Source organism: Lycorma delicatula, chromosome 7, assembly GCF_047948215.1.
Source record: "Lycorma delicatula isolate Av1 chromosome 7, ASM4794821v1, whole genome shotgun sequence".
In the NCBI taxonomy this organism is placed as follows: domain Eukaryota; kingdom Metazoa; phylum Arthropoda; class Insecta; order Hemiptera; family Fulgoridae; genus Lycorma; species Lycorma delicatula.
The window spans coordinates 81402147-81428296 of NC_134461.1; the positions used below are offsets into that span (position 1 = coordinate 81402147).

The following is a 26150-nucleotide window of genomic DNA, read 5'->3' on the forward strand; positions in this document are numbered from 1 at the left end:
TTAGCAAAAACACATAAACATTTAATAAAAATAGGTTTTGGATTCTGGGCCTTCAGAATATCAACTGGATTTAATATGTATAACATTAAATTAAAGATAAATAAAACAACAGACTAAGTTAGGTAGAATGAACTGTCAAAATATATACATAACTTCTAATTTTTTTTTATAATTACAGATCTCGATTCCAATGGCTCAGGTGAATCCAAAATCAAGTATAAGCCGAATGTTTTTTACAACAGCTGACATATTAATGGCATTACATTTTACATTGGACCCGTATATTTACGTACTTCAAAGATGGCCATTTTTCCGATCTATATGTTTTGGAAAGAAAACTAAAAGCAGAGAAAATTCTCTTAAAACAAATCAAGAATTGTGTAATCACTAGTCATCTCATTAATAAAATTTAATGTACTATTAAAAAGACTGAACATAAATATAAGTTTTTTTTAATGTAATTACACTAAGATAATGTAATATAAAATAATTATTGCTGGTGTATGTAATTAATTTATATTTAAATAATATGTAAATGTAATATATATATATATTCTGTATATATATATATATATACAGAAAGTATTACTCAAAAAAAATTATTGTACTCTAATTATATGTGACATTAAAAAAAGAAAATTGTTTAAAAAACAAAAATTTAAGAAAAAAATCTTTACGTTTTATTTAATATCTAATCTATTAATTAAAGATTCATCATTTATAATAATAATAATAATTAAAGAAAATTTATATTTACTAATCTCATTTTATTTTTTATAACACTTTAGTTTTTTTTTTTTTTAATAAAAATCACTGATGTGTTCCAAAACATGCCATAAAGTAATGAAATTCGACAAAAATGGTTACAAATGAAATGATTACGCAAGAAGTGGGGACCTCTTGGATTAGCATAATGTGCTCTTTCACAATCTATTATTATTCTTGGTGCATTGCTTGGTAAGCAAATAAAACAAATGGGATTGAGAGAAACAGGGATTCCAACCAGTGAAGGTGAGCAGTTATGATTACAAAAGTAAATAATCATTAATTATAATCCACTGTTACGAATTTTTATACTTTCATCATTTCTCTACTAATTACTTACGTATCTTCAATAATTCCCTTCAAATATGACCAGAATATTTTACGTAGCAATTATTAATATGCACACAGGAACAAAGTACAATAACTCACAAGCTAATCTTCACCTGCTTATACATAATATGCAAACTAACCAGTACCAGAAGTTAAGAAAGTCTTTGCATCTGCTTACACTGGATGAACCACCCCTTGGCAACATCTTACCACCAATAAAAATAAACAGAAATAACCTGGCAATAATCAACTTGGTGCCATAGAGAAAACTGTGCAGGTTGTCCATAAAGTCTTTCCACAATTACAAAAAACTATTAGTTACAGCATGCAGTTTGTGGCTAAACAAAATCAAGTTATTTTTACAATGTCAACAAACTTCAACATCTGCATCTTTTGTTGCTCATAGAATCTCCAACAGATAATCAATTTCATGCCATGTGTTCGTCATTTCTTCGATAACACTAAAACAGATTCAGTTATTCTCAGTCTCAATGTGTCCAGATCAGGTATGGATGTTGCATAGACTGTCCTTAACATAAAAAGTCCAAGGAAGTTATATCTGGTGGTGGCCAGAGAGTGGGACCATAGTGCCCAATCCATCTGTCATGAAATGATTCATTTAGAAAATCTCAAACTAGTAATCCCCATGTTGGCACGCCATCCTGCTGGAAAACCACTCTGCGTTGCAAGTCATTTAGATGAGGCATATCAAAATGTTGCAGCAAATCCAAGTAAATGTAAATTGTTATCGATTGTTCATTGAAGAAGGGACCAATGATTGTGTTGGGCATCAAACCGCATCACACATTCACTTTACGGAAATCTCTAATTTTTTCCTTGGTAAAGTATGAATTTTCTGACCCCCATATTCTCTAATTATGCATGCTTACTTTCCCTGAGGTGTGGAAAGTAGCCTCGCCTGAAAAACGAGTCCTGCAGGTACTCGTCACTGTTGCTAAATCTTGGTCGCAAAGGCAGCATGATGAGGGCCATCATCAGGCTGTAGATGTTGCAATATCTGAACTTTACACGCATGCAACCTTAGTTTCATGTGTAAAATTTTGGGCACTGTTGACCAGGGAATTGCTAGTTCACAAGATGCACAACAGACAGATCTGGAAGGGCTATGTAGAAATGCTTGCTGCACAACCTCAACCTTCTCTTCACTAATGGATGGCCGTCCTGTTTGCGGAAGGTCAACTACACTTCCACGTTCCTTAAACTTTGCATACCATGCAACAACTGCGTTCAGGTGCTGGTTTTCTGTACTGCCTTCTAAAATTTTGCTGCACAGTGATTAGTGATTGATTAGTGAGTTCATTTTCCGTAATAAAAATTTTATTAATTATTTTTTCAATGTACTGTGAAATATTTTTAAAATATGTAAAATTATATTTCTTATTTGAACAGATAATTATCTGTTTATCTATAATCTGTAATTATCAGATAATTTGAACATATAATTCATCTTTAGTTATATACAATGATGTATATCTAAGAAAATTGAATGAAAAGTTGTTAAAAAAAAAGAAGCAATAGCTAATAGCCATAAAAATTGTTTTCTAAAATAATTCATAGGTCCATTTTCCAGTGTTTTTGTCAAAGAAACCAAAGAGAAGGGTATTTTAGTATACAGTAATCAATTTAAAAAAAAAAAACCTCCTAACTGTAATTAGCAAACCAAAACTGCTGCTGGAGTTTAATTATGAATGCCACGGTTTTCTTGGTAAATTGTTTCTTTTAGATATCAAAGAATATTATTCACTATGACCTTTTCTGTCCAAAGATTTCAACTAAGTATTTTTAGCTACTGAATAATTGTGTACAGTTAGTTGCAGGGTTATATATATTATTTCTTGAGTATTCACACTGTTCATTTTTTTTAAATTTAGCTAAGTTGATTGCTAATGCTACAAGATTTAAAACCTCTATTTTTCTATGGATTCTCAAATGCTAAAGCATGTGTAATAATGCCTCATTATCGGCCATTTGTTTTTCATTATTCTGAAGCGCTCTCATTTCAGCTTTTTCTTATCACATCAGAACAGTCAGCATATTCCAGTCTTCTAAAATTAGTATTTTTTATTTACATATTTAAGAGACCTCCAAATAATTCATGACAGAGATCTGAATACATCTGATATATTTATGAAAGTATTTTTGTTGTTAAAATAAAAAAAAAGAAATGAATGTCTATCTTAATTAGAACTGCCAGTACAACAGCCTTCAATTACATGCGAGCAGTTCCCTCCCATCTACTGGCATACATATATGTTCAAACCAACAGCGCTGCACGCAACCTGGTGGCATTCATTCAAACTACTATGAGTTAATTGTTTAAATAAAAACTATCTTATAATGCTTTTCCAACAATAGAAAATCCACTACCAATTATAGAAACATCAGCTTTCTAGGAATCTACATTAATTTTTGTTTGTTTGATGAATTATTTGTTAATTATCAGGCAAGATTTGAAGCTTTTAAGTGGGAATGGAAATGTAATTTTATAGCATATGAAAAATACCGTACCTGACCGGGATTTCAAGCCTGCAAAATTTTAGTTTTCATACTCAACGTAGTTTTTTAAAAACTAATTTATCAAATGTATGAATTTTAGCCATCTGCATAACGTAATAAGGATGAATTACACTATTATTTAGCCCATGATTTTGGAAAAACCTGAACATTCACCTATATTCCTTTATGATCTAATTAAAGAAAAACAGCAGTGAACTATCTGGAAAGCATTTGGAACTATCTCTATAAGAGAAGTAATACTTTTAATTTTTTTTAAAATTTCTTTTAAACATTTTTTACATTTGAAGGCTGAAACTCTGCTTTAATTCTCTTTAACACGTCACACAATCTCAACGATTTGAAAACGAATGAAAAATGATGTACTTTTTCTTTTATTAACAGGAATTTAAAAAAAAACTTTCTAAAGAATATTGTAAATGAATAAAATCAGAAACATACTGTAAATCAAGTTTTGAAGAATTTTCAAAATGATGAGCTACATGGTTGTAAAACCAGGCAACTTTCTGTTGACAAGATAAAGTTCAACATATATGTATACAATAGTTTGGAAATTAAAGCAAAAAGAAACAAGGAAATAAAAACCTCACGAGAATAATAAAATTTTATTTTTTTTTAACATTCTTACTTAAATCCATAACCATTAATAACTTCAACAAATGGTTTGACATCATCCTTCAATAACTTGCTGGCTTGTCTTGTAAGTTTCTGTAAAACAACAAATAAACAAGTTAATTTCATCATTTACATTTTATCTCTACAACGAATATAGCTTTTACACTCATACAGTCACTTAAATTCATAAGAAAATACAATATAGAACCAGCCTCATTGGGTATTTTTTTGTTACTGTTCTTTCTTTAACCAGAAATGAAAACAATGTACTTTTTCTTCTATTAACAAACGGGTTAAAAAAACAACCTACTAAAGCATATTGTAAATGAATAAAATCAAAAACTTACTGCATGTCAAGTTTTGCGGAATTTTCAATAAAATGACAAGCTACATGATTGTAAAGCCAGGCTTCAACTTTCTATTGACAAGATTAAGTTTCACATATATGTACACAATATGTTTTTCCATCTTGTTGAAACAAAAGTTATGAATGAGAATATGATATTAACATTTGTAACATATGAAAAGTAGTACCAAGATTTTAATTTTAATTAAGATCTTTGCAGGTCAACATCAATACTTTCCTCGAGCAGGAAGGCATAACTATTTTAAAAAGTTACTTTACTTATTAGATTCTGTACTTTCTATTATACACTTTGTCAATAGCTGAGTTGGAGATGATCAGACATACATATTTCACTCCTGTTATTTAGTGCCATTTGGTGGTTATTACAGTTTTGTTAATGTGTTTTATGGTATATTAGTATATGAAAGATCGTACTATAGTGAGTGTGTGTGGACTTCGAGTGATAAAGTGTGGTTGGTTTTTTATAGTTTTCTTTGTGCGTTTCTGTGCCATGCCTAGTGATGTGGTATACGTAAGTACAAACAAGATATATGTGGATATTTGACTATGCCTGTAGTCACATACTGTTCAGAGTTGACATATATGCAATATCTTTGTATTTAATCATTCAGTTTTTCATCTTTTATTGTTTTTTCAGTGTATTTGTGGTTATTAAATCTTTTTTAGGTTACGCAACTGCATCCGCCAATTTTGGCGGGACTTTCCTAGTTTTTGAGGTTAACCTAACATTCACCAGTTTTGGCAGAATTCTCCAAGAGATTAGCTGCGAGTGTTATTCCCACCAGACTTTGGAAGAATTTAGTGGCAATTTCCTTAGTTCCAAACCACCTTTGGAATGCATTTTTGTATAAAGCTAATTTTGTGGTTTTGGAGTGGAACTTTTTCAGAGATAATTGCCCAAGTGATCTTTATATTTTTCATTCGTAATCCTGCAACTTTCACTGTTTTTTTTCTTTGGTGAAATGCAAGAGGACGAGACACAAGGCTGCAAGCCAAGAAAGAGCCTCCTGAGATTGCCCGTTCAAGGAGGTACTAGGATCAGTACCTCTGCAAGAAGAGGAGAGACCATTTGTCACCACTAAACCTGGTGCGCTGAGGGTCCTCATGAAATCCTCCAAAGATAACTGGCTCTTTAGACAGAATGTTGAAAAGAAGAGAAGACACAACTGAAGCTGGTGAACAGCAGAGGAAGGTTGACTGAGAGTTGTTTGAGTCATCATTTTTGGAGCTGGGCAGATAAATCAGGTAGCTCAATAAGCTCACGACAAAGTCAAAAACAAAGATTGAAATAAAGGAATATGCTAGGAAACTGGATGAGTGACCTTATGAGGAGGATAGATCAAAGGGAGGAGGATCATTCAAAGCTCCTGGCATACTTCTCCAGCTACAGGTGGCACAAGAAAGATGGTGGAGTCTGCCACCCACACTTCCTCCACCAGCTCTAGTCAGGAGAAGGTGGCACTCGAGGAGGAAATTAATGAAGACGGTTCAGCAAAACTCGCCCTGAAGCATTGGCCCAAAGAGTTTTTCAAATATACAGAGTTGGTCACTAATTCAGTTCTAGATGATGAAGCAAGAGCAGTGACAGTTATCGACTTAGCCACAAAGATAGACCAGGGCTTACAGAAGAGAACAGTTGAAAGAGTGCCTTGGATTAAGAGGCTTAAAGAGGGTAAATTAAAAGCAGGCCAGGTCCTGGTAGAAAGGTCTAGCTCTGGGGTCCTGACTGGAGAGGGGATTGACTGCCACATTAAGACAAGGTGTCTTAATGTGGCTTAATCTAACCAAGTTATTTAATTCACCTTGTGATATAAGAAGTGGCTTACTGAAAGATAATTCAAAATCAAAATCATTGTTGTATTCTTCAGTACTGCCCAATTCTTCATTGCTGCTTTCAAAACATACATTCACAGGTGGATCAGGAACTGGAATAATTTCACTGTAGGTAAGGCCTGATTGCAGATTGCAATGAAGGATATTTTACAGTAGGTTTAAATATTTTAGAAATTCACACTTGTTAAACAAAAGTAACAATCGGTTACATGATCCTTTGGTTCACGCCAAACCATAGTTACACCAAATGGCAAAGCCTTCAGTGTACCTTTCAGCCATTCTCTTAAATACACAGAACAATTAGTGCATACATGAGGAGCCCACGTCTTATCCTGATTACCAATTTTACACTGAGAACAAATGATATGCTTTTTTAATTAGAGGTGTAATGTTTTTTTATGTTTGATTTTACAGTACTCACCATATACATAACAAAAGGCATCCACATCATTTACAAAATTTCAAGGCATTATGACACTGCAGTGTTAACAAAATTAAGACAGCAATAAGACTGAACAAAATTAATTCATTCCTAAATCCAGTGCTTAATACAAACAAAGCTATGTTTTCAGTTATGTGTTTTGACCTGTGCAGACATGATTAATTTTGTCCATGAAGGCTCACTCTTCATTATTAGATATGATGTCATAATATATGACTATGATATGATTTAATTCTTTGGTCAAGTATTATTTATTTATAGTTTACAAATTATGTTAACAAAGTTAAACAATAAAAAATGAGCTAACAAAATACAATATAGGAGCTTAAAATGCTAATTATACGTTGAAAAAAAAAAATCCTTTAATTAAAATTAAAAAAAAATGGTAGGTGTAGAAAGATTCTGAGTTCATATTCGTTTTCAGCATCAAAAACAGATTAAAATCATGTATAGCATGTTAGGAAACATACATTATGTTTATCAGTGTAATTTGTTTTGTAAATTGAATATAATATGTAAATAAATTAAATAATCTAATTTATATTTCAGCTTTCAGCTCTAGTATTGATTTGGAAATGGATACTATGGAGCTTGATGAAAATGTTGAGGGTGCAATCTTTAAAAGATGTGAAATTGTCTCCACAGCACAGAGCTATACGAGTGAAAAATGTTTTTGGAGAAATTTTGGTTGCTCTAGATTGATATGAGGAACAGTGATTTTTATTGAAGAGAAGAGTTTAAAAGTGCAAGCAGATATTTTATTTTGAAGTTATTTTGGTTTTAGAAAGTGTGATGATGGTAACCCATCCTAAAACTTATTTCCTAATGAGGATGCTTAACTGAACCATGGTGACCCTTTTTTTGCTTTTCCTTGATCAATTTTCATCAGTCAGAAAAAACATTTTTACATAAGACATAATCAATTTTGGACACCTAATAATAGCATTCCTAGACGTCACCCGACAGGGCAACTCGCCCAGAGGGCCTAGTTGCAGAAGTGTGTCGTAGGCACACCCTGCAGCTGGTTAAAAACAAAATTAAACTAATATTTCATTTAACTCTTTTCCTTCATCCAACATTTTTTTACAACATTTAACTATTTTTCTATAGCATCTCAGATTTAATTTTTTCTTATCAAAAGAAATCAGATAATGTAGGTAAACATAATAAACATCACAGATGCTACACATAAAAATTTAAGGATAGTGATCTTACTTATTTTTCCAGCTTTTACTACAAAGGCAGGAGTGAGTGATCTGGAAGCATTTTTATAACTAGATACAATCTTATATCTAATGGGAACAAAATACAAGAATATTGTAAACTCAATCATACAGTTATATTCATATTAACATATTTAAAGTTGTAATTCATACAAAAACATGGCTTAAGTATATTGAACCTTAAGTTAATGTTAAGTACATTAAACCTACATAATAATGGTCTCTAAATAATTTTATCCATACCTTCAAACCCATTCTCTTGCGGATTTCAAAGACAGCTCTAACTTTACGTTTGGTCTCCAGAGCACGAACAACATCTTTGTATTTCCAGCCAACTTCATGAGAAAGGCGACCAAGCTGGCAATATGAGCGTCCAGGTTTTAAGCATACAACTCTCATTGAGCTTGGAACAACATATCGCTTTCGGCGATCAAACGGTGGTGGGCAACCTTCATACGCCTTAAATCGTCGTAAAGCCTTCTTTCCTCGTTCTGTCTTGTGAGGTATCATGCCTGTACAATACAAATTGTACATGTATAAATTCAATTATACATTATTCGAAAACAATAGGCATTCAATTCACAATGAGAGAAATAATTTAAAGGAGAATATTGCTATTATTAAATCAGAGGGATATATATATTACAAAGTTCTTAACATTTAATCATTTCCTTATAAATAAAAATGAGGAATGTTTGGAAACTAAGGTTACAATGTGTCTGTAGCTCTGAGGGAAATTTTTCATTTCAAAGTAGGCACTCCTGTGTAAAAGGGAGGTCCAAATGAAAACAAGACTGGGTAGGGGTCAGTAGCTCAATTGGTTTGTCAGGAATTGTGTCTTAATATGAACTCTGCAATTCCTGATCCTGCAAATGTGAAGTGTGAGCTCTCAACCGATATCAGTAAGTGGTATAGGAAGTTTAAAGATGGCAGAACATTCACAATGAAATGTCAAAAAATCTGAATGGCTGATTCATGAAGATCACCTGCAGATGAACTCATAAATATGTCCTGAAGTCGGTTGAACCGTGCTAATTAAACGATAACAAACTGTTTTGAATTTTTGAAACCTATGCCCACAGTGGATACCAAAAATATTAACAGAACAATATAAAACAAACTGAATTCTCAGTGCTTGAGAGTTCATAGTCTTATGAGCTGAAGGGTGAAGGCGTTCCTCTACTCTATTGTGACTAGGGATGAAACCTAAGTGGCTCAACACACACTGGAATTCAAAAGGCAACCTATACAGTGGCAACATACTGGTTCCCTGTTGGCAAAAAATTCATAATGCTTTAGTCTGAGAAAAAAATCATGCTGAATTTTTCTGGATTCAAAAAGGAATTTTCCTTATTGATTTTTAAACGCCAGGTCAATCCATAAATGCTGACAGATATTGCAAGACCTTCCAAAAACTTTGTCGAGCCATTCAAAACAAAAGAAGATGGCAGCTGACAAAGGAAGTGTGTCTGTTGCACGATAATGCTAATGTTACCCACTGACTGAACCCTCAACAGTTTAGGTTTGGTTTTGACATTCTGAAACAGCCTACCCATAGTCCTAACTTTTTCTTTTCACTCTTTTGAAAGAGCATATGGGTGAAAAACGCTTTTTATTTGACGAAGAGGTGAAGAATGCTGCGTGTGAATGGTCAAAGCAGATGGCAGCAGGGACATGTGATATAAAAGTTGATAAACCGGCTGACCAAACACTTGGAACTGAATGACTAATAAATATAAAAATACTATATACTTCTGTAATATGTCATTAAAGTTTCATTAATAAACAAGGATTTTTCAATCTTTGAAAAATGTAACCTTAATTTCAGAACATACCTTGCATTTATATGTTTTAAACGTTTCAAAAATTTGAACAATATATACACTTAAAAAGCATCTCAGTTATCAATTCTATATCATATCACAAATCAAATAATGTAGGTAATGTTCAAGTTTTACATCACAGATGCTACATGACAAAAAATTTCTCGCCGTATAATACAAGACATCTGTTTAGTGATAACAGCTGTTTCTTTTTTGTTCAAACAAATAGCAATTAATTAATGGATACCATGAATCATTAATGCTGATGGGTCAAAGCTTTTATTATTCATGACATGCATACTAAGTACACAAGTTTTTGGAATCTATTGTTATATAGAGGATCTATTCTTTACTCGTGATCTGAAGAAATGTTTTCTCAATTGCCAATAAAATTTTCAAAATTCAAATAAGTCAATGTAATAAAATTACGGTACTTCAAAAATTGACAAGAAATCTGGGTAACTTATTGAAAGTTGCTTCTGTTAACAGCTATGGACCACCACCACTTATTTAATTTAGCAGTATAACATATTTATAAAATTTTCTTCTTCAGATCATTTTTATGTACATCTTTTATTAATATGTGGACATAATAAAGAAGTAAATAAATCGTAAAGGTTATAAGCATACTCCTACAAGAAGAGTTTATGTGAAATATACATACATAGCTTATGTATTCTTTCTTTTGCTTAAAAAGGAGGAAATTGAGTCATTACTGAATTGAATCCACTCATTAAGAAAAAAAAAAAAAAAATACATAATGTTCTGAGGAATCTGAGATCTTTGGCAAAATTGAATATGGAGACAAAAAACAAAGAATCATTAAGTACAAAAATCAATTTTGTAAATCATATTTCTACTGCTAGGATGCAATCTGCTAAAGTATATTTATAATCAAAGAGGCAGACATTATGACAATATCTGTTGTATATTATATTACATGATAATCCCACTGATTGTACAGACTTCAAAATTATATAAAAACATACCTCTGATTGTTCTGTAGAGGATTCGACTTGGAGCCCTGTAGTGAAATGGGCCACGAGCTGGGTTAACATTACATCTTTTTCTCAAGAAAGAAAGGAATTTTAATTTTGCCCTGAAATAATATTAAATCATAATTAATAGTTGAAGCAAAATAAAAATGTGCAAATTTATTTTTTATATATATATATATATATATATACATATACCGCAGCAGTATTTACATTTAAATACTGTAAAATAATGTAGGTAATGTTCTATTAACACGTTTGCTGTGACGGATAAAATGGGGAACTTAACCATCTTGCTGTACGGGGAACTATGATCCCATTTAGTAATTACTTACTACATGTTATGACACATACTGGCTTGTCCTGAGGTTCTGTACTGTGCGTGTAGTTTTTATATGGATTTACTGAATATGCTGAACTGTCTGACTTTGCACTTTTGTTCAGTATACATTTGTGCCCCGTACTGCACATCAAATTATTTTTTAATCTCTTTCTGACAATTTTATTTCTTTTTCATATATTTTTATCACAAGTTGTTCAACAAATTATTCAATAAAACATTCATAATACTATGTAATCTTATAAATGCTGGTCTTCACTTATAAATTAGATTATCATATTACTCACTGTTTTGATTTGTCATTTTATTATTCCGAAATGAAATATTTTTCTTTAAAAAAAAAATCCATTCAAATGCATATTTTAATAATATATAACTAGACAAATCATAAAATTTATTTCTAGATAATTGGGCCTGAATCGCTTCACGTAAAATGTTTATACGCTTGCTTATAAACATCATCCAAACTATTAAATAATTAATAAATTGATTAATTTTTAACTTGATTAATTATTTTTTTCAGCATAATTTATTTTGTGATGATTTTGTCATTCGAAAAAAGCTTTTTTAAATTCATAAATATGAAATACTAGTTTGTCATTTATACAGTATGAAATTCTTAATTTTATTTTTCATCTTTATTAAATTAATGTATACCATTATAAAATACAATAAAAAATTTTTTATAGAGAATTTGTCATATTTTAATAAAAGAAATGATGCTGGCACGGAACAATCTGGCAAAATTACCCCAAATGATTAAGAATAGACACTAAATAATAATATGTATAAAAGAACTGTTTCAACTAGTTAGTTCACATGTTTTCTGAGAGATATCGTAAACTATAAAATCATTTTAAAAAATTTTTTATTAGAAAGAAAAATAAAATATTCACTACATACAGCACATTATGTGCCGTATCGTACAGTCGTCTAGTACAATATGGCAACAATGAGGCCTGTACAACACAAGAGTTAAGTTAAATAACTTTGTGCTGTTCAGCACTGTACTGGAATTACACAAACAGCAAGCACACAGCAACTCACTACTACAGCACATATATGTGCTGTACTGCAGCGAACATGTTAATTGTGCTTGCTTTAAGAATCTGATTATGTTAGATACTTGGCAGTTTAAACAATGGGGTTAGAGCTGTATTAAAAAATCACAACTCATGAAACAGCTAAAAATGTTCAAAATTTTGAAGCTTTTCAAAGCTTTTTTTGTAAAAGTTTTCGTTGTTGTTAAGTAGACGACCTTCATGCTAAAGTAATGAAAATTACTTAGTTACAGTGGGCAAAAACAATTAACAAAATCATGTGTAATGAAAGATAAACCAAGTAACATTTTCACAGCAAGACATAGGACCACATTTTTTCTAGTCTAAAATAAAACTGTCATAAGGAGTTTCAGTGACACCTGAAACAGTAGCAAAGTTAGAACCCTGATTAGGTTTCTGTAACATGTAACACAATTACCAGCACAATCATAATAGCTTTATTTGGTACTTGCGTATTATCCCGTTGACCAATAAATTGTTAACTTTTGGGTTATTGTTAATATCACACAAAATAACCATTATATTACCATTTTTATAACCATTTATACTTATTTTTTTATAAATATAATTTTACCAAACTTAACCTACATTCGCTAACCTTGACTAATTAGCAGGCTAAAATTAATAAAGAGACTGTTCATTTTTCACCGAAATCCGATTGACTACTTTGTTTTAAATAAAGCTGTAGCTGCGGTGGCGTTAATACGTACCAAAATTTACTATGTAAATTTATTTCTTTCTTAACAAAGGAAAATAAATATTTAAGTACGTACCTAAAGAAGTTTCCTGAAATATTTATCTCTTCAGTGCGTACAACTACCACTTTATTACCTTGCAAAATTGTTTTTGCAATTACTGCAGCCAATCGGCCAAGAAGATGACCTCGGCCATCAATCAAAATGGGCTGAAACAAAATAAAATATTAACAGAATGTTACTACATCTTTTCTTTTAATTTGCGAGCAAGAATAGTTACAAAATACTTCTCCCCCCCCCCCCGTAAGAGAAATAATTACTTTTAATTTTTTAACACAATATCGGCAAGTACAAACAGAAATCAGAACACAAATCATATTACATAAAGATAGATTTATGATAATGGAACATTGCCATTCATTCATTTCTTTTCTAAAAAAAAAAACATTAATACATCTTATTACTAATATAAATATTAGTTATGTATAAAATAAAAGAGAATTTCAATTTCTTAAATCAATGGGTTCAATCTCTTGCAGACTTAATGACATGAAGCACATGAAAGAGCTCTGTTTTATAGTACCAACAGTGTTTAATAAGTTCCAGTGAGCATTTCTTTTGAATAACCATTCTACATTCTTTACACATTTTCAAATAAAAAAAAAACTGATTAGGTAATTTAAACATTAACTACCAACATATAAAACAGATTGTACAAGCAAGAAAAAGCAATAATAACTTTCAAATTTCATAGGCCATTGCTTGCTTCAACAAATACTACAGTTTTCATGCTCTTGTTTGGTAAATTTATACAGAAAATTGTGCATTGGTGGTTAAAACAAGTGTTTCCAACAACTGATATTATTATACATCCTGACCCCCGAAGAAGACACCCTCTTGCGGGGGGTCCACCCCCTCCATTCCTAGCCCTTATGGGGTTTACCAGAGGTTATCTTCAAAACCTTGGCTTTTGACATGCTCCAGTCCGCCTCGGCCAGGATGCCACCTATGCGAATGCCACTCATGACATTCCCATACGTATACTACTATTTAATGAACTCAAAACAAAAAAACATCTTACAGAGTCTTAAGTAAGACTGAAAGGACTTAACTACCTACCCATAGAAGGTAAAAGTGAGTTCAACACACAACATGAAACATAAAAATATTATACGGAACAATAACATTGAAATAAAACAATGGACAAAAACATAATAAAAGAGAAATCCAAGCAGGTCTCTGGATCTCCTCAGCAATCTTTACAATTTGCTGCTATTAACCTAAGTCTTGAGGCAAGCACTGAATAATTACCTACACTTAATACAAACTACTTATTATATATATGTCATAAATATATTAAATTAACATTAGCACAAAATTTGCAAGTGGCAGTCCATTAACAGGAACAAAAAAATTTCAATTTTAATAAATTATGCAAACAATGTTGTAAATTTCAGTACTGTCTTGTCATTTAAAGTATTTTTTAATTAAGGCAAAATTTTGTACATTGTGTTTTGATAGGTTAACAAATTATTCAACGAAATAAATTTACATGCATGGATGCAAGCATTAGCAATTTTTTCAGTAAACCTGCTGTACAAATCTACTGAGTGGCCACTAAATCCCTTTCCATATAGAGAAATACACATAAATTATTAGCAGTTTATTTAATCCTTTTATATACAAAATTTACTTTAATTACATCTGCAAGTGTGGTTTATACAGTCTCTTCAATATTGAAGGATCAAAGTTATAAAAATAGTCTCTAACTGCAATTTTTAGTTCATCAACATTCCTTATTTGCAAAAGGGAAAATCTTTCTTTAATTATGTCACAAAGGGAGTTGTCACAGTCTTTAAGTATGGACTTCCAGGTGGTCATTGAATTTCCAAGCCCCTACCACCCACCACCCTTCAAAATGTTAATTTTAAAAGTCCCTTACTAAAGCCTTACAAGCTGGAGCTCCATCTTGCTGTAAAATGGAAGTTAATTCCATACTAATCAATCAAACCTGATGAATAAAATAGTTTTGAACCATGTTAAGGTATGAAATGATGCTGTTAACAATTCCATCAAAAAAGTGTGGTCCTGATCATATCAGATGTGTTTCAGATACTTGTTATTAATACATTTTTTTTTTTGTCTTCAGTCATTTGACTGGTTTGATGCAGCTCTCCAAGATTCCCTATCTAGTGCTAGTCGTTTCATTTCATTATACCCTCTACATCCTACATCCCCAACAATTTGTTTTACATACTCCAAACGTGGCCTGCCTACACAATTTTTCCCTTCTACCTGTCCTTCCAATATTAAAGCGACTATTCCAGGATGCCTTAGTGTGTGGCCTATAAGTCTGTCTCTTCTTGTAACTATATTTTTCCAAATGCTTCTTTCTTCATCGATTTGCCGCAATACCTCTTCATTTGTCACTTTATCCACCCATCTGATTTTTAACATTCTCCTATAGCACCACATTTCAAAAGCTTCTAATCTTTTCTTCTCAGATACTCCGATTGTCCAAGTTTCACTTCCATATAAAGCGACACTCCAAACATACACTTTCAAAAATCTTTTCCTGACATTTAAATTCATTTTTGATGTAAACAAATTATATTTCTTACTGAAGGCTCGTTTAGCTTGTGCTATTCGGCATTTTATATCGCTCCTGCTTCGTCCATCTTTAGTAATTTTACTTCCCAAATAAAAAAATTCTTCTACCTCCATAATCTTTTCTCCTCCTATTTTCACATTCAGTGGTCCATCTTTGTTATTTCTACTACATTTCATTACTTTTGTTTTGTTCTTGTTTATTTTCATGCGATAGTTTTTGCGTAGGACTTCATCTATGCCGTTCATTGTTTCTTCTAAATCCTTTTTACTCTCGGCTAGAATTACTATATCATCAGCAAATCGTAGCATCTTTATCTTTTCACCTTGTACTGTTACTCCGAATCTAAATTGTTCTTTAACATCATTAACTGCTAGTTCCATGTAAAGATTAAAAAGTAACGGAGACAGGGAACATCCTTGTCAGACTCAGTTTCTTATTAGGGCTTCTTTCTTATGTTCTTCAATTGTTATTGTTGCTGTTTGGTTCCTGTACATGTTAGCAATTGTTCTTCTATCTCTGTATTTGAACCCTAATTTTTTTAAAATGCTTAACATTTTATTCCAGTCTACGTTATCGAAAGCCTTTTCTAGGTCTATAAACGCCAAGTATGTTGGTTTGTTTTTCTTTAATCTTCCTTCTACTATTAATCTGAGGCCTAAAATTGCTTCTCTTGTCCCTATACTTTTCCTGAAACCAAATTGGTCTTCTCCTAACACTTCTTCCACTCTCCTCTCAATTCTTCTGTATAAAATTCTAGTTAAGATTTTTGATGCATGACTAGTTAAACTAATTGTTCTGTATTCTTCACATTTATCTGCCCCTGCTTTCTTTGGTATCATAACTATAACACTTTTTTTGAAGTCTGATGGAAATTCCCCATTTTCATAAATATTACACACCAGTTTGTATAATCTATCAATCGCTTCCTCACCTGCACTGCGCAGTAATTCTACAGGTATTCCGTCTATTCCAGGAGCCTTTCTGCCATTTAAATCTTTTAATGCTCTCTTAAATTCAGATCTCAGTATTGTTTCTCCCATTTCATCCTCCTCAACTTCCTCTTCTTCCTCTATAACACCATTTTCTAATTCATTTCCTCCATATAACTCTTCAATATATTCCACCCATCTATCGACTTTACCTTTCGTATTATATATTGGTGTACCATCTTTGTTTAACACATTATTACATTTTAATTTATGTACCCCAAAATTTTCCTTAACTTTCCTGTATGCTCCGTCTATTTTACCAATGTTCATTTCTCTTTCCACTTCTGAACACTTTTCTTTAATACACTCTTCTTTCACCAGTTTGCACTTCCTGTTTATAGCATTTCTTAATTGCCGATAGTTCCTTTTACTTTCTTCATCACTAGCATTCTTATATTTTCTACGTTCATCCTTCAGCTGCAATATATCATCTGAAACCCAAGGTTTTCTACCGGTTCTCTTTATTCCGCCTAAGTTTGCTTCTGCTGATTTAAGAATTTCCTTTTTAACATTCTCCCATTCTTCTTCTACATTTTCTACCTTATCTTTTTTACTCAGACCTCTTGCGATGTCCTCCTATCTTAACAATAAATATCTTAACAAGATATTATCTTAATAATATCTCAATAATATCTTAACAAGAAACTTTAGGCCACGTTGTACACAAAAATTAAAGCCTACATTTCTAAAGTAATATTAATGTTAAAATTATACGGTTATTACACAAGGAAGCTCAACTGACAATAGTCTAAGCACATTTCATTCTAAGAGCTGAATATAATTAATTATATTCTTCTATTTTTGATGGGCACTTCTGCAAAGATCTCTGTCAGAGCATACATAAAAATATCTATTTTATGTTAATAACAAAGATGGTAATCATACCTATCTATATTTTAACGTTTGACTATATTTACAATCATTTATAATTTCATGTTCTGAAAAAGCAGAATCTCTTCGTAAGCACTAAACATAAAGTAGAAAAAACTAAGTACACTGAGAATTTTATTTTATTAAAAAAAATCTACAGATTCTATACAATCAGTTTCTCATTATTGCAATACACAGAAAAGACCTCCTTAACAAAAAATAAGCTTTTTAGATGGAAATCTTTCATAGTTTTTTAAATAAAAAAGTTATTTCAATAACTAGTAAAGTGAAAGAGACTTCACTGAAAAATAGGAAATTGTAACTTTTACAACTTGAAATTCAACATTCTTTTTCTCCAACTAAAATGAAATTATAAAATCTGCAGCAAGTCACTGTCCCATTTCTAAGTGTAGCTTGTTTTATTTATGGCTGTAAAAAAATGAGTAAACATCAATTAAATGCTGTTAACAAGTACAATTGTCAGATGGAACAACTACATTAAAAGAAACATTCATGCCACAAGTCCTAGAAAATGTCCTATCAAAAAATTAATGGCTCTTCATGATGGTCAACAAAAGTAGGTTTATGAACTTCCCACTGGGTTGGTCTCTAGTGGTAAGCACATCTTCCCAAATCAGCTGATTTGGAAGTCGATAGTTCCAGCATTCAAGTCCTAGTAAAAGCAGCTACTTTGATACAGATTTAAATACTAGATCATCATGGATACCGGTGTTCTTTGCTGGTTGGGTTTCAATTAACTACACATCTCACAAATGGCCAAACTGAGACTGTACAAGACTACACTTCATTTACACTATCCATATCATCCTCTTTAGTAATACCCAATTGGTAATTTCCGGAGGCTAAACAGGAAAAAAAGTCTATGAACTTAAAACATCATTTAAAATATTCTTTAACCGAGGATATTGATGAAATTTAAAAAAAGACAAGGGTCCTTCCTGCAAATTATTCTCCATAGGATCCTTCAGCAGAGTAAAATATGCCATCCTACAACACATTACGGAGGGATCAGTCATTTATTCCAATTCATGCTTGTATATTGTACTACCACATTTGTAATAACAAGGTCTTCTTAACACTTCCATGTAAATAAACTGTGGACCCTGAGTGGTGGTGCACATGAAAAACATCACCAATGTACAGCATAACAAGGTCTTAATTTGTATTAAGCAGAACTACCATGTCCAATGTCATTTCAATAGGATGAATGTTAGCACAACCTACAGATGCTATTAAAGAATTCTGACTGTTGAAAATTAACCATTTTAAAGTAGTGTCAGAAAATAATTCAAATTAAACATATGAAAGCAATCATGTACATAGGGGGGGGGGGGGGGCACTCCCCTGTTATTGTCAAAAACAAAAAAATATCCAACACAATATTTTGAGTGACAAACCGACTAAAGAACGGATATAAAGGCAGCTTTCATTCTCTTCTGGGAGTCTGAAAACGGTATATTTTGATAAATATAACCGAGGAGGGGCAACGAACTGAAATCGTAAAACGTTACCGATGATAGTCTATGGTTTACAAAACTAGTTACCGTAAGTATGGTTTCAATTACACGATGTATACATAAATATTTTAAAAAAGCATGATTCATATACTTAACGATTATTAAAAAACAAATACTATCATACGGGAGGAATATAAGTTATGTTCGTTATACGCTTGATTTATTAAGGTTAACAAAAAGCGAAACAAATTTAGTCTACACATAAATAAGGACCTACGAGGATGAATGTATATGAATTTAAGTAATTCAAATAGTTTTACGATAAAAAAAACAACAAAAAACTATATTTTTCTGAGGAATTTAATTTCTATACTATTACTAAAAACTATTCTCACACGTGGATATCAAACAAATCCACCCCACTTTTAAAGACATAAGTTTAAAATCACTGAATCAAAATTAAATAACGTTTGTAACTCATTCCCAAATAAAGTTAAAGCTAATATTAATAACCAATATTTATAGCAATAATAATATAAATTATCCATACCTTTTCACTAAAACCCGTCATGTTCACTAACTACACCGGAAAGAAGTTTGCACGGTTACAAAGATGCAACAGAAAAACATAGAGCATAAAACAAATTCTCAATAATAATAATTTTACTTTAAAAAAGTATTTATGTTAAACATTTAAAAAACTATTTTTTAAGACTTTTTCTGTCATAATATTTACTTTGAAAATTCTTCGAATCAAAGAGTCAACATAAAATAATTCTAAAACTTATACATACGAATATCAAGATCATGATTTCATTGTTAGACAGTCATATTTTCGGCGTGCTGGAATTAAGATTAATTTTGAGGTTAATATCATATATAATTTGTTTGTTCTTATCTGTAATAATGAATTTGCCGAAAACAATTTCGGTGTTAAGGCGCTTAAATTTAACTAATTTCAGAAGAGACACATGTATAATTCAAAGTTCTGAATTTGAACGTAATGCATCTTCTAACCGGTCTAGTGTTGAAGAAGTGGAACCTCAAGAATCGTCTATTAGTGAAGAGAAAAAGGTAATGAAAGGTCCATTTATAAAAAATCTATTTTTAGGAATTTTCAATACTGATTTTTTAGAATATCCAGAATATTCTAGTATGGAATTTATTAAAGAAGTACAGAATATTGTACTCCCTCCTGAAGAATACGTTTTGACTAATGTTGACTCGAAAATGATTGATGAACAAAAAGAAATACCTCAGGATGTTATAAATGCACTAAAAGATTATAAATTTTATGGATTACAAGTACCAAGAAAATATGGTGGATTAGAACTAGATGATAAGTGTTCCACTCGATGTTGGGAAGCAGTAGGATCAGATTTTTCCATTTCAACCAGTTTAGCAGCACATAATATGTCATTAAATGCAATTTTATCTCATGGAAGTGAAGAGCAGAAGGAATTTTTTTTAAGGAAAATGGCATCTGGTGAAATTACAGTAAGTTGTTGTTTTGTTGAAAAACCAAGTGTAATTGATATGTCTGATATTAATACAACTGCTTTACCGAATGAAAATGGTGATTGGGAATTGAATGGGAAGAAAATATGGGTGACAAATGGTAATAAAGTGGATTATTATTTAGTTTTTGCAACGTCAATGAAAGATCAAGAAAAATCTACAAACAACCATCTGACTGCTTTTGTGGTTGATAAAAATAGTCCTGGATTAGAATGTGGGCCAGCTATAGAACAGTTAGGTACTAGAGGTGTAAGTATTTGTGATGTGACATTTAATAAGGTAATTGTTCCAAAAAGTAATATTTTAGGGGAAGTAGGAAATGGTGTCAATATAGCAGTGGAATGTTTAAGTAGAAGTAGATTAGGAGCTGCTGCCTCTTCTGTAGGATTTTTAAAGAATTTGTTAAATATGGTTACAGAATTTGTTATATATAATAAAATAAATAATAAAGCTTTGTACACTTATGAATATTTTAAACGACAAGTAGGTAAAATAGCTGTAGACTTATATGCACTAGAAAGTATGGTGTATCTTACAGCTGGTATTAAGGATGCATATGATAATGCTGAGCTTTCTCTTGAAGAATCAGTTGTAAAAATATATAGTATGGAAAAGGTTGCAGAATTGGTAGATTTATGTGCATATTTGGTCGGAGGAAAAGCATATGTTAAAGATTCACCCCTTGAAAGATGTATTAGAGATTCAAGATCATTTTTATTGCACGATATTGTACCAATTAATGTTACAAAATTGTACATAGCAACACTAGGATTGCAGCATGCAGGTGCAGAAAAAGCAACTTTAATTAAAAAAGCTAGGAATCCTTATGACTTTCCAGGATTTGCTTTGAGAAATTTTTTTAAGGATACTATAAAAATGAGTAGAAATGATGATTATGTAAAGGAAGGTAAATTGTTAAGATTACAGCTTCATCCATCATTAAGTGGAGATGCTGACAAATTAGAAAGTTGTGCTGTAAGATTTGAAGGTATAGTTAGAGAGTTGTTACAACGTTGGGGTATTGAAATTATTGACAAACAGGTAGATTTAATTAGGCTTGCTGATTGTGTTGTTTCTATGTACGGAATGACAGCTGTTTTGGGTAGGGCATCTCGTGCTTATTGTTTAGGACTCCACAATAGCCATAATGAACTTTATGCAGTTAATGCATTTTGTAATGTAAATTTTAATAAAGTGAAAAACACTATTAATGATCTTTACAGTAGTCCAATGGAAACAAATGATTCAGCTTTTATGAATATTGGTGAACAAATTGCGTTACAGAAAGGTTATTTTTTTTCTCACCCTCTTGCCCGAAATTATTAAATATTTGTTTTTTTATATATTGTATTATAATTGTAGATTAAATTTACTAATTTTATTGTAATTTAATAATTACAATAAATTTAATTATTTTTTAAGTTATTTATTGTTAATTTTCTTTAGTTAATTGTAATTTCTTTATATTGTACTATAATTTCAAAATAATAAATTTTATTATTTCCTTGAATTATCTTGTAAATTTTCTGTAGTTAACTACTGTGTATTTATATTAAACCTACTACTTATAATTTCTGTTGGTATATTTAAATAAACAAAAACCAAAAAAAATCAATAAAAAAATAATTGTTCTAATAAATAGCAAATGAACTAATATTGTATTTTAACATATAATTTGTGGTAAAAATTTAATTATTTGACAAAACAACTCTTAATTAATTTGCTAGGTTGAAATTTGTTAACTAAAGTCTTAGATTAGCTCAACATTTTTGTGAAATACTACATTCATGAGCAAGAATTATCAATTTTATCATATTTATTTAAATTAATATAATTTCGTTGTAATGTATGGAATATATAAAGATGGGTCTGTAGTACATTATGGCATCCCCTTCACTGCTCTTAACATCACACAGCAACTTCTCACCAGCTTTGGCTGCTGGTGAGTGTTGGAATACAAAATAGTGTATTCCAAAAATCACATCAATTAATTTGCAGTGACTTTCACCTTATTTAATTATGATGTCTCGATTATAGTAACAAAATATGTTCTGATAATTTTTTATTACAAATAAAATGATTATTTTGTTCAACATGTATATGAAATAATTTATTTCTTGAAATTGTAAGTATGTTAAACTAAGGTTTTGCTATAAATAAACGGTAACAAAGATTTAGTACAAAAGTATATAAAATGGGTTATTTGTTTATGACAGGCTATAATGTAATGATTTTCTTTGACATTGTGTAGTTATTTACAAAAATTATTTCTAAATAACATGTATCATATTAACTAATATTCTTTTGAGTTTTGTAGGCTTACAAAACTACGAAATAAAAACATTAAATTATGCAAAAAAATGCATAAATAAATAAAGTGTTAAAGAAATGTGAATAAAAGTAATATAGTTATAATCATTATTAAATTTATTATTAAAAAAAAAATTATAAATACTATTAATATGAAATTCATACTATATTTTATAAACATAAAATGATTTCATGCAAACTAATTTACATAGTAGCTCAAATAAATAAATACAGTAGAATAAATAAATAACGGAAATAAATAATTAAACCACAAATTTAAATAAATAAATAATAATAGCAAAAATAAATTAAAATTGTAAACAATAATAAATGCAAATATGATTTGGAGGTCTTACTTTTGTAGCTACCAGTAGCAAGTGTGTTCTGCATGCTGGGTTAAAGGTGTGGTGTTGAGGAGGCAAGTAGAGGCAGCTTGTAGGGAGGACCCACCTTTAGTTTACATACACTTTTAGTTAAGATTGTGTTCCAGTTCTGACTTGAACTATTTTTATGGAATATTCTTGAATCCTTTATCACACTATGCTGGATAACAACAGTGTCGTAAAATCATTGTCTTTTAGTGCTGTTTTTAATTTGGGAAAAGAAACAGAATAATTTATGAAATGATGGCAGCAATTCTCTTGAGAAGTACATTGTGGCTTGGTGATTTGTTGTGATTATGTTCTGCTTTTCAGGGCGAATTCATATCTTTTACTCCAAACAGAATTTTATAGTCATTATCTTATTGGTTAGATCATATCAGACCTCTGTTCTGAGACTCCTGTCATTTCTATTTTTGTCTGTCTATTTCTGGGGTCATTTTTAATTTCTCATCCATTTTTGAAAGCATGATTTATGCTTAATTCAGAATTTACACTGTGCTAGAAGATTAAAGTAGCATTTTGCTAATTTTCATGTGAAATTTTATGTTTACACATAAATCTTGATTGTTTTTGCAACAAATCAACTAGCAAATGGCTCTTATCAGCTTGAGATTTGTTTGTTGAAACATTTACAAACACTATTAGTCATGTGATTCTAACCAAATCATCACACAGGCAATACTGTATGGCTATTTCAGTAATTCATTTTTTACATCTCATATATTTCTCACTTTAATGTTTGTTCAAAAGTAAATTGATTACAAATGTTATTGTTGAATTTAGTCTCCCAGTCAGGGTTTTTGTGTACAGTGCTCAAAAACTTTTTAAAATTCGAAAGAGAACAACCATATTTTAGGATATTTGAGATACAGTGATTGGCTGTGTGGCCTGTAGATATACTGTTTTCACTCTGACAGATGCTATCATCAATACACCTCTAATAAAATAATTTTTAACACTGTGCACCCATAGCATATAGTTTAGAAATCATTGCAGTTTGATAATTCATAGATATTTAAAAAAAAGTGACCAGGCTTTGGCATTTTTTCTTGCTACATATATTTCTCATCTTAAAAAAGAAGAAAGTAACTTTAATTGGACAATTAGCCTGTAGTTAAATATAAGTAAATAATTGTATATATATGCAAAATTTTGTATATATATATATATATATATATATATATATATATATATAATGTATATAAAGTTAATTTTTTATTTATTATTGTTTAATATGATTTTACTAATGCTGAACTACATATGTATGTTTGTAACACATTTTTAACCCCTTAAGTGAAAATAAAAATGTTTTATACAAATATACATTATATATTATTCTATAAAAAATATCTGTAAATTTCTGTAGACTGCATTTTTGTGTAATATGATTTTAATAATAAAAATATTCTGTTTTATAAGAAAATTTTCATTTAAACATTACATCATTTGTGTGATATTTCTCATCCAATTTTACTGATCACAGTATGTAAGAAAAAGTACCCTATTGAAAATGGCATTGTTTAGTTCACTAGACTAAGAGCATGTTTCCGTGAATTCCTCATTAATAGAAACAAAGATTCCCTTCAGTTATTTTCATCTATAAATTGCATTTAAATGTGATTTCTTTGTATAAAAAAAACCTTGTTAAGAGCTTTTACTTCTGTGTGCTGCAATTCCTTGCTTGTTTGTGTTATGTCCATTTAATAAATTAAAAGTGGTCAGATTAATCTAAAATTTGGCTTAGGCTCAGTTTTCAAGTGTTTTTCATAACTGCAGAAGTATTACATTTTTCAATTTCAGTGCACTGGACTATACACATAAAGGTGTTTTAGTTCATAAAGGTCACTGATTGGAATGGCTGTTGTTTCAACATAATCTAGCATGATAGTTATGTGAACAAATTACTTTTTTTTGACTTATTAACAAACCTGTAAATCATGTTTCCTATAATTAACACCAAAAAATAATGACAGTAAATTAAATTAAGCCAATAATATTTGTAAACTATATTGGCTTGTGATAAGTCAATATCACAGTTACTAAGTTGTAAGCTTAGATCACTTTATCTAAAATATCACATTAAGATTCCTAAAATAAATAATCTAAATGTCTTAGAACCCTTCTCATTAAGAATATGAATTAAATGGTCAGCCTTGCTCTTAGATAAATGCTTTTCACAATTTATTGTAAAACTTTCTATGTTCTTATTTTACGTGGATTAATGTATCATTAAATCTATTTAAAAAAAAATTATTATACAGATGTATTGCAATGGTAATAATTATTAACAAAAAAATAAATACATCATGTGTAATGGCATGGCATTTGAATATTGCAGTCAAAAATGTAATTGTAGATATGATGGAATTCATAGCTCGCAACATCACTTGTTGACTGTCATGCCTGCATGAATTGATTTCATTATCTGTCATTTTAGTTAAGATGTATTACACCTAGATAACAATTTCATAAATGTTTGAATTTAAAAATACACTTAACAAAAAATCTGTAATAACATCATATGTAAAACTGAATTCAATAATAGTAGGCAAACTATTTGTTTAATTTTTTTATTTTATTTACTATATATTTTGTACAGATTATTAAATGTAATGATTGTTTGTATTTGATAGTAAATTGGTTATATTTGTTTTTAAATCAGCAAATGTACTAGTTGTTTAGAGTAATTTAATTCCAAGATTTCCTGATTACTTTTTTATCCTTATTGACAAGTGCACTTTACAAATGCATATTAACTATATGCTTAGTACTAATATGAAATTAATAAAAAAGTTGAAGAGCTACAATAAACCTAATATTTCTATGTTAAACAAAATTTGCCAAGACAAGAATAGCAGCTATTATATTAGTAGCTTTCAAGTAGAAATATTTTTAAAATGATATTAACTATTTTATTTATTCTTTGAAAATGTTTTATCTACAAAAAAATTATTGCTAATGAATTAA

The 26150-nt window shown here is 30.4% G+C and overlaps 3 protein-coding genes and 1 non-coding gene across 6 annotated transcripts in view; 2 read left to right on the plus strand and 2 right to left on the minus strand.

Annotated features, from left to right (window-relative positions):
* LOC142327762 (prostaglandin D2 receptor) overlaps nt 1–613 on the plus strand; it is a 170112-nt gene extending 169499 nt beyond the window's left edge. For all 3 annotated transcript variants that reach the window (XM_075371072.1, XM_075371070.1, XM_075371073.1), the window contains exon 5: nt 179–613. In XM_075371072.1, coding sequence (XP_075227187.1) covers nt 179–391 — 213 coding nt within the window. In that variant the 3' untranslated portion in view covers nt 392–613. The remainder of the gene's footprint in view (nt 1–178) is intronic.
* Nucleotides 614–4208: 3595 nt separating this feature from the next.
* RpL13A (ribosomal protein L13A) lies at nt 4209–19681 on the minus strand. The gene is made up of 5 exons (XM_075371492.1): nt 19523–19681; nt 13103–13233; nt 10923–11032; nt 8354–8622; nt 4209–4338 (listed from the first exon to the last, which is right to left on the minus strand). The coding sequence occupies exons 1-5, from the start codon at nt 19541–19543 to the stop codon at nt 4255–4257; spliced, it is 615 nt and encodes a 204-aa protein (XP_075227607.1). The 5' UTR covers nt 19544–19681; the 3' UTR covers nt 4209–4254.
* Nucleotides 7995–8072, minus strand: LOC142328510 (small nucleolar RNA SNORD34). Its single transcript, XR_012757300.1, has one exon. It is a non-coding gene; the product is annotated as a small nucleolar RNA SNORD34 (small nucleolar RNA).
* Nucleotides 19682–19779: 98 nt separating the features above from the next.
* On the plus strand, nt 19780–22000 carry LOC142328043 (complex I assembly factor ACAD9, mitochondrial-like). The gene has a single exon (XM_075371491.1). It carries the CDS (start codon nt 19780–19782, stop codon nt 21814–21816), a length of 2037 nt encoding a protein of 678 aa, XP_075227606.1. The 3' UTR covers nt 21817–22000.
* The last annotated feature ends 4150 nt before the right edge of the window (nt 22001–26150 follow it).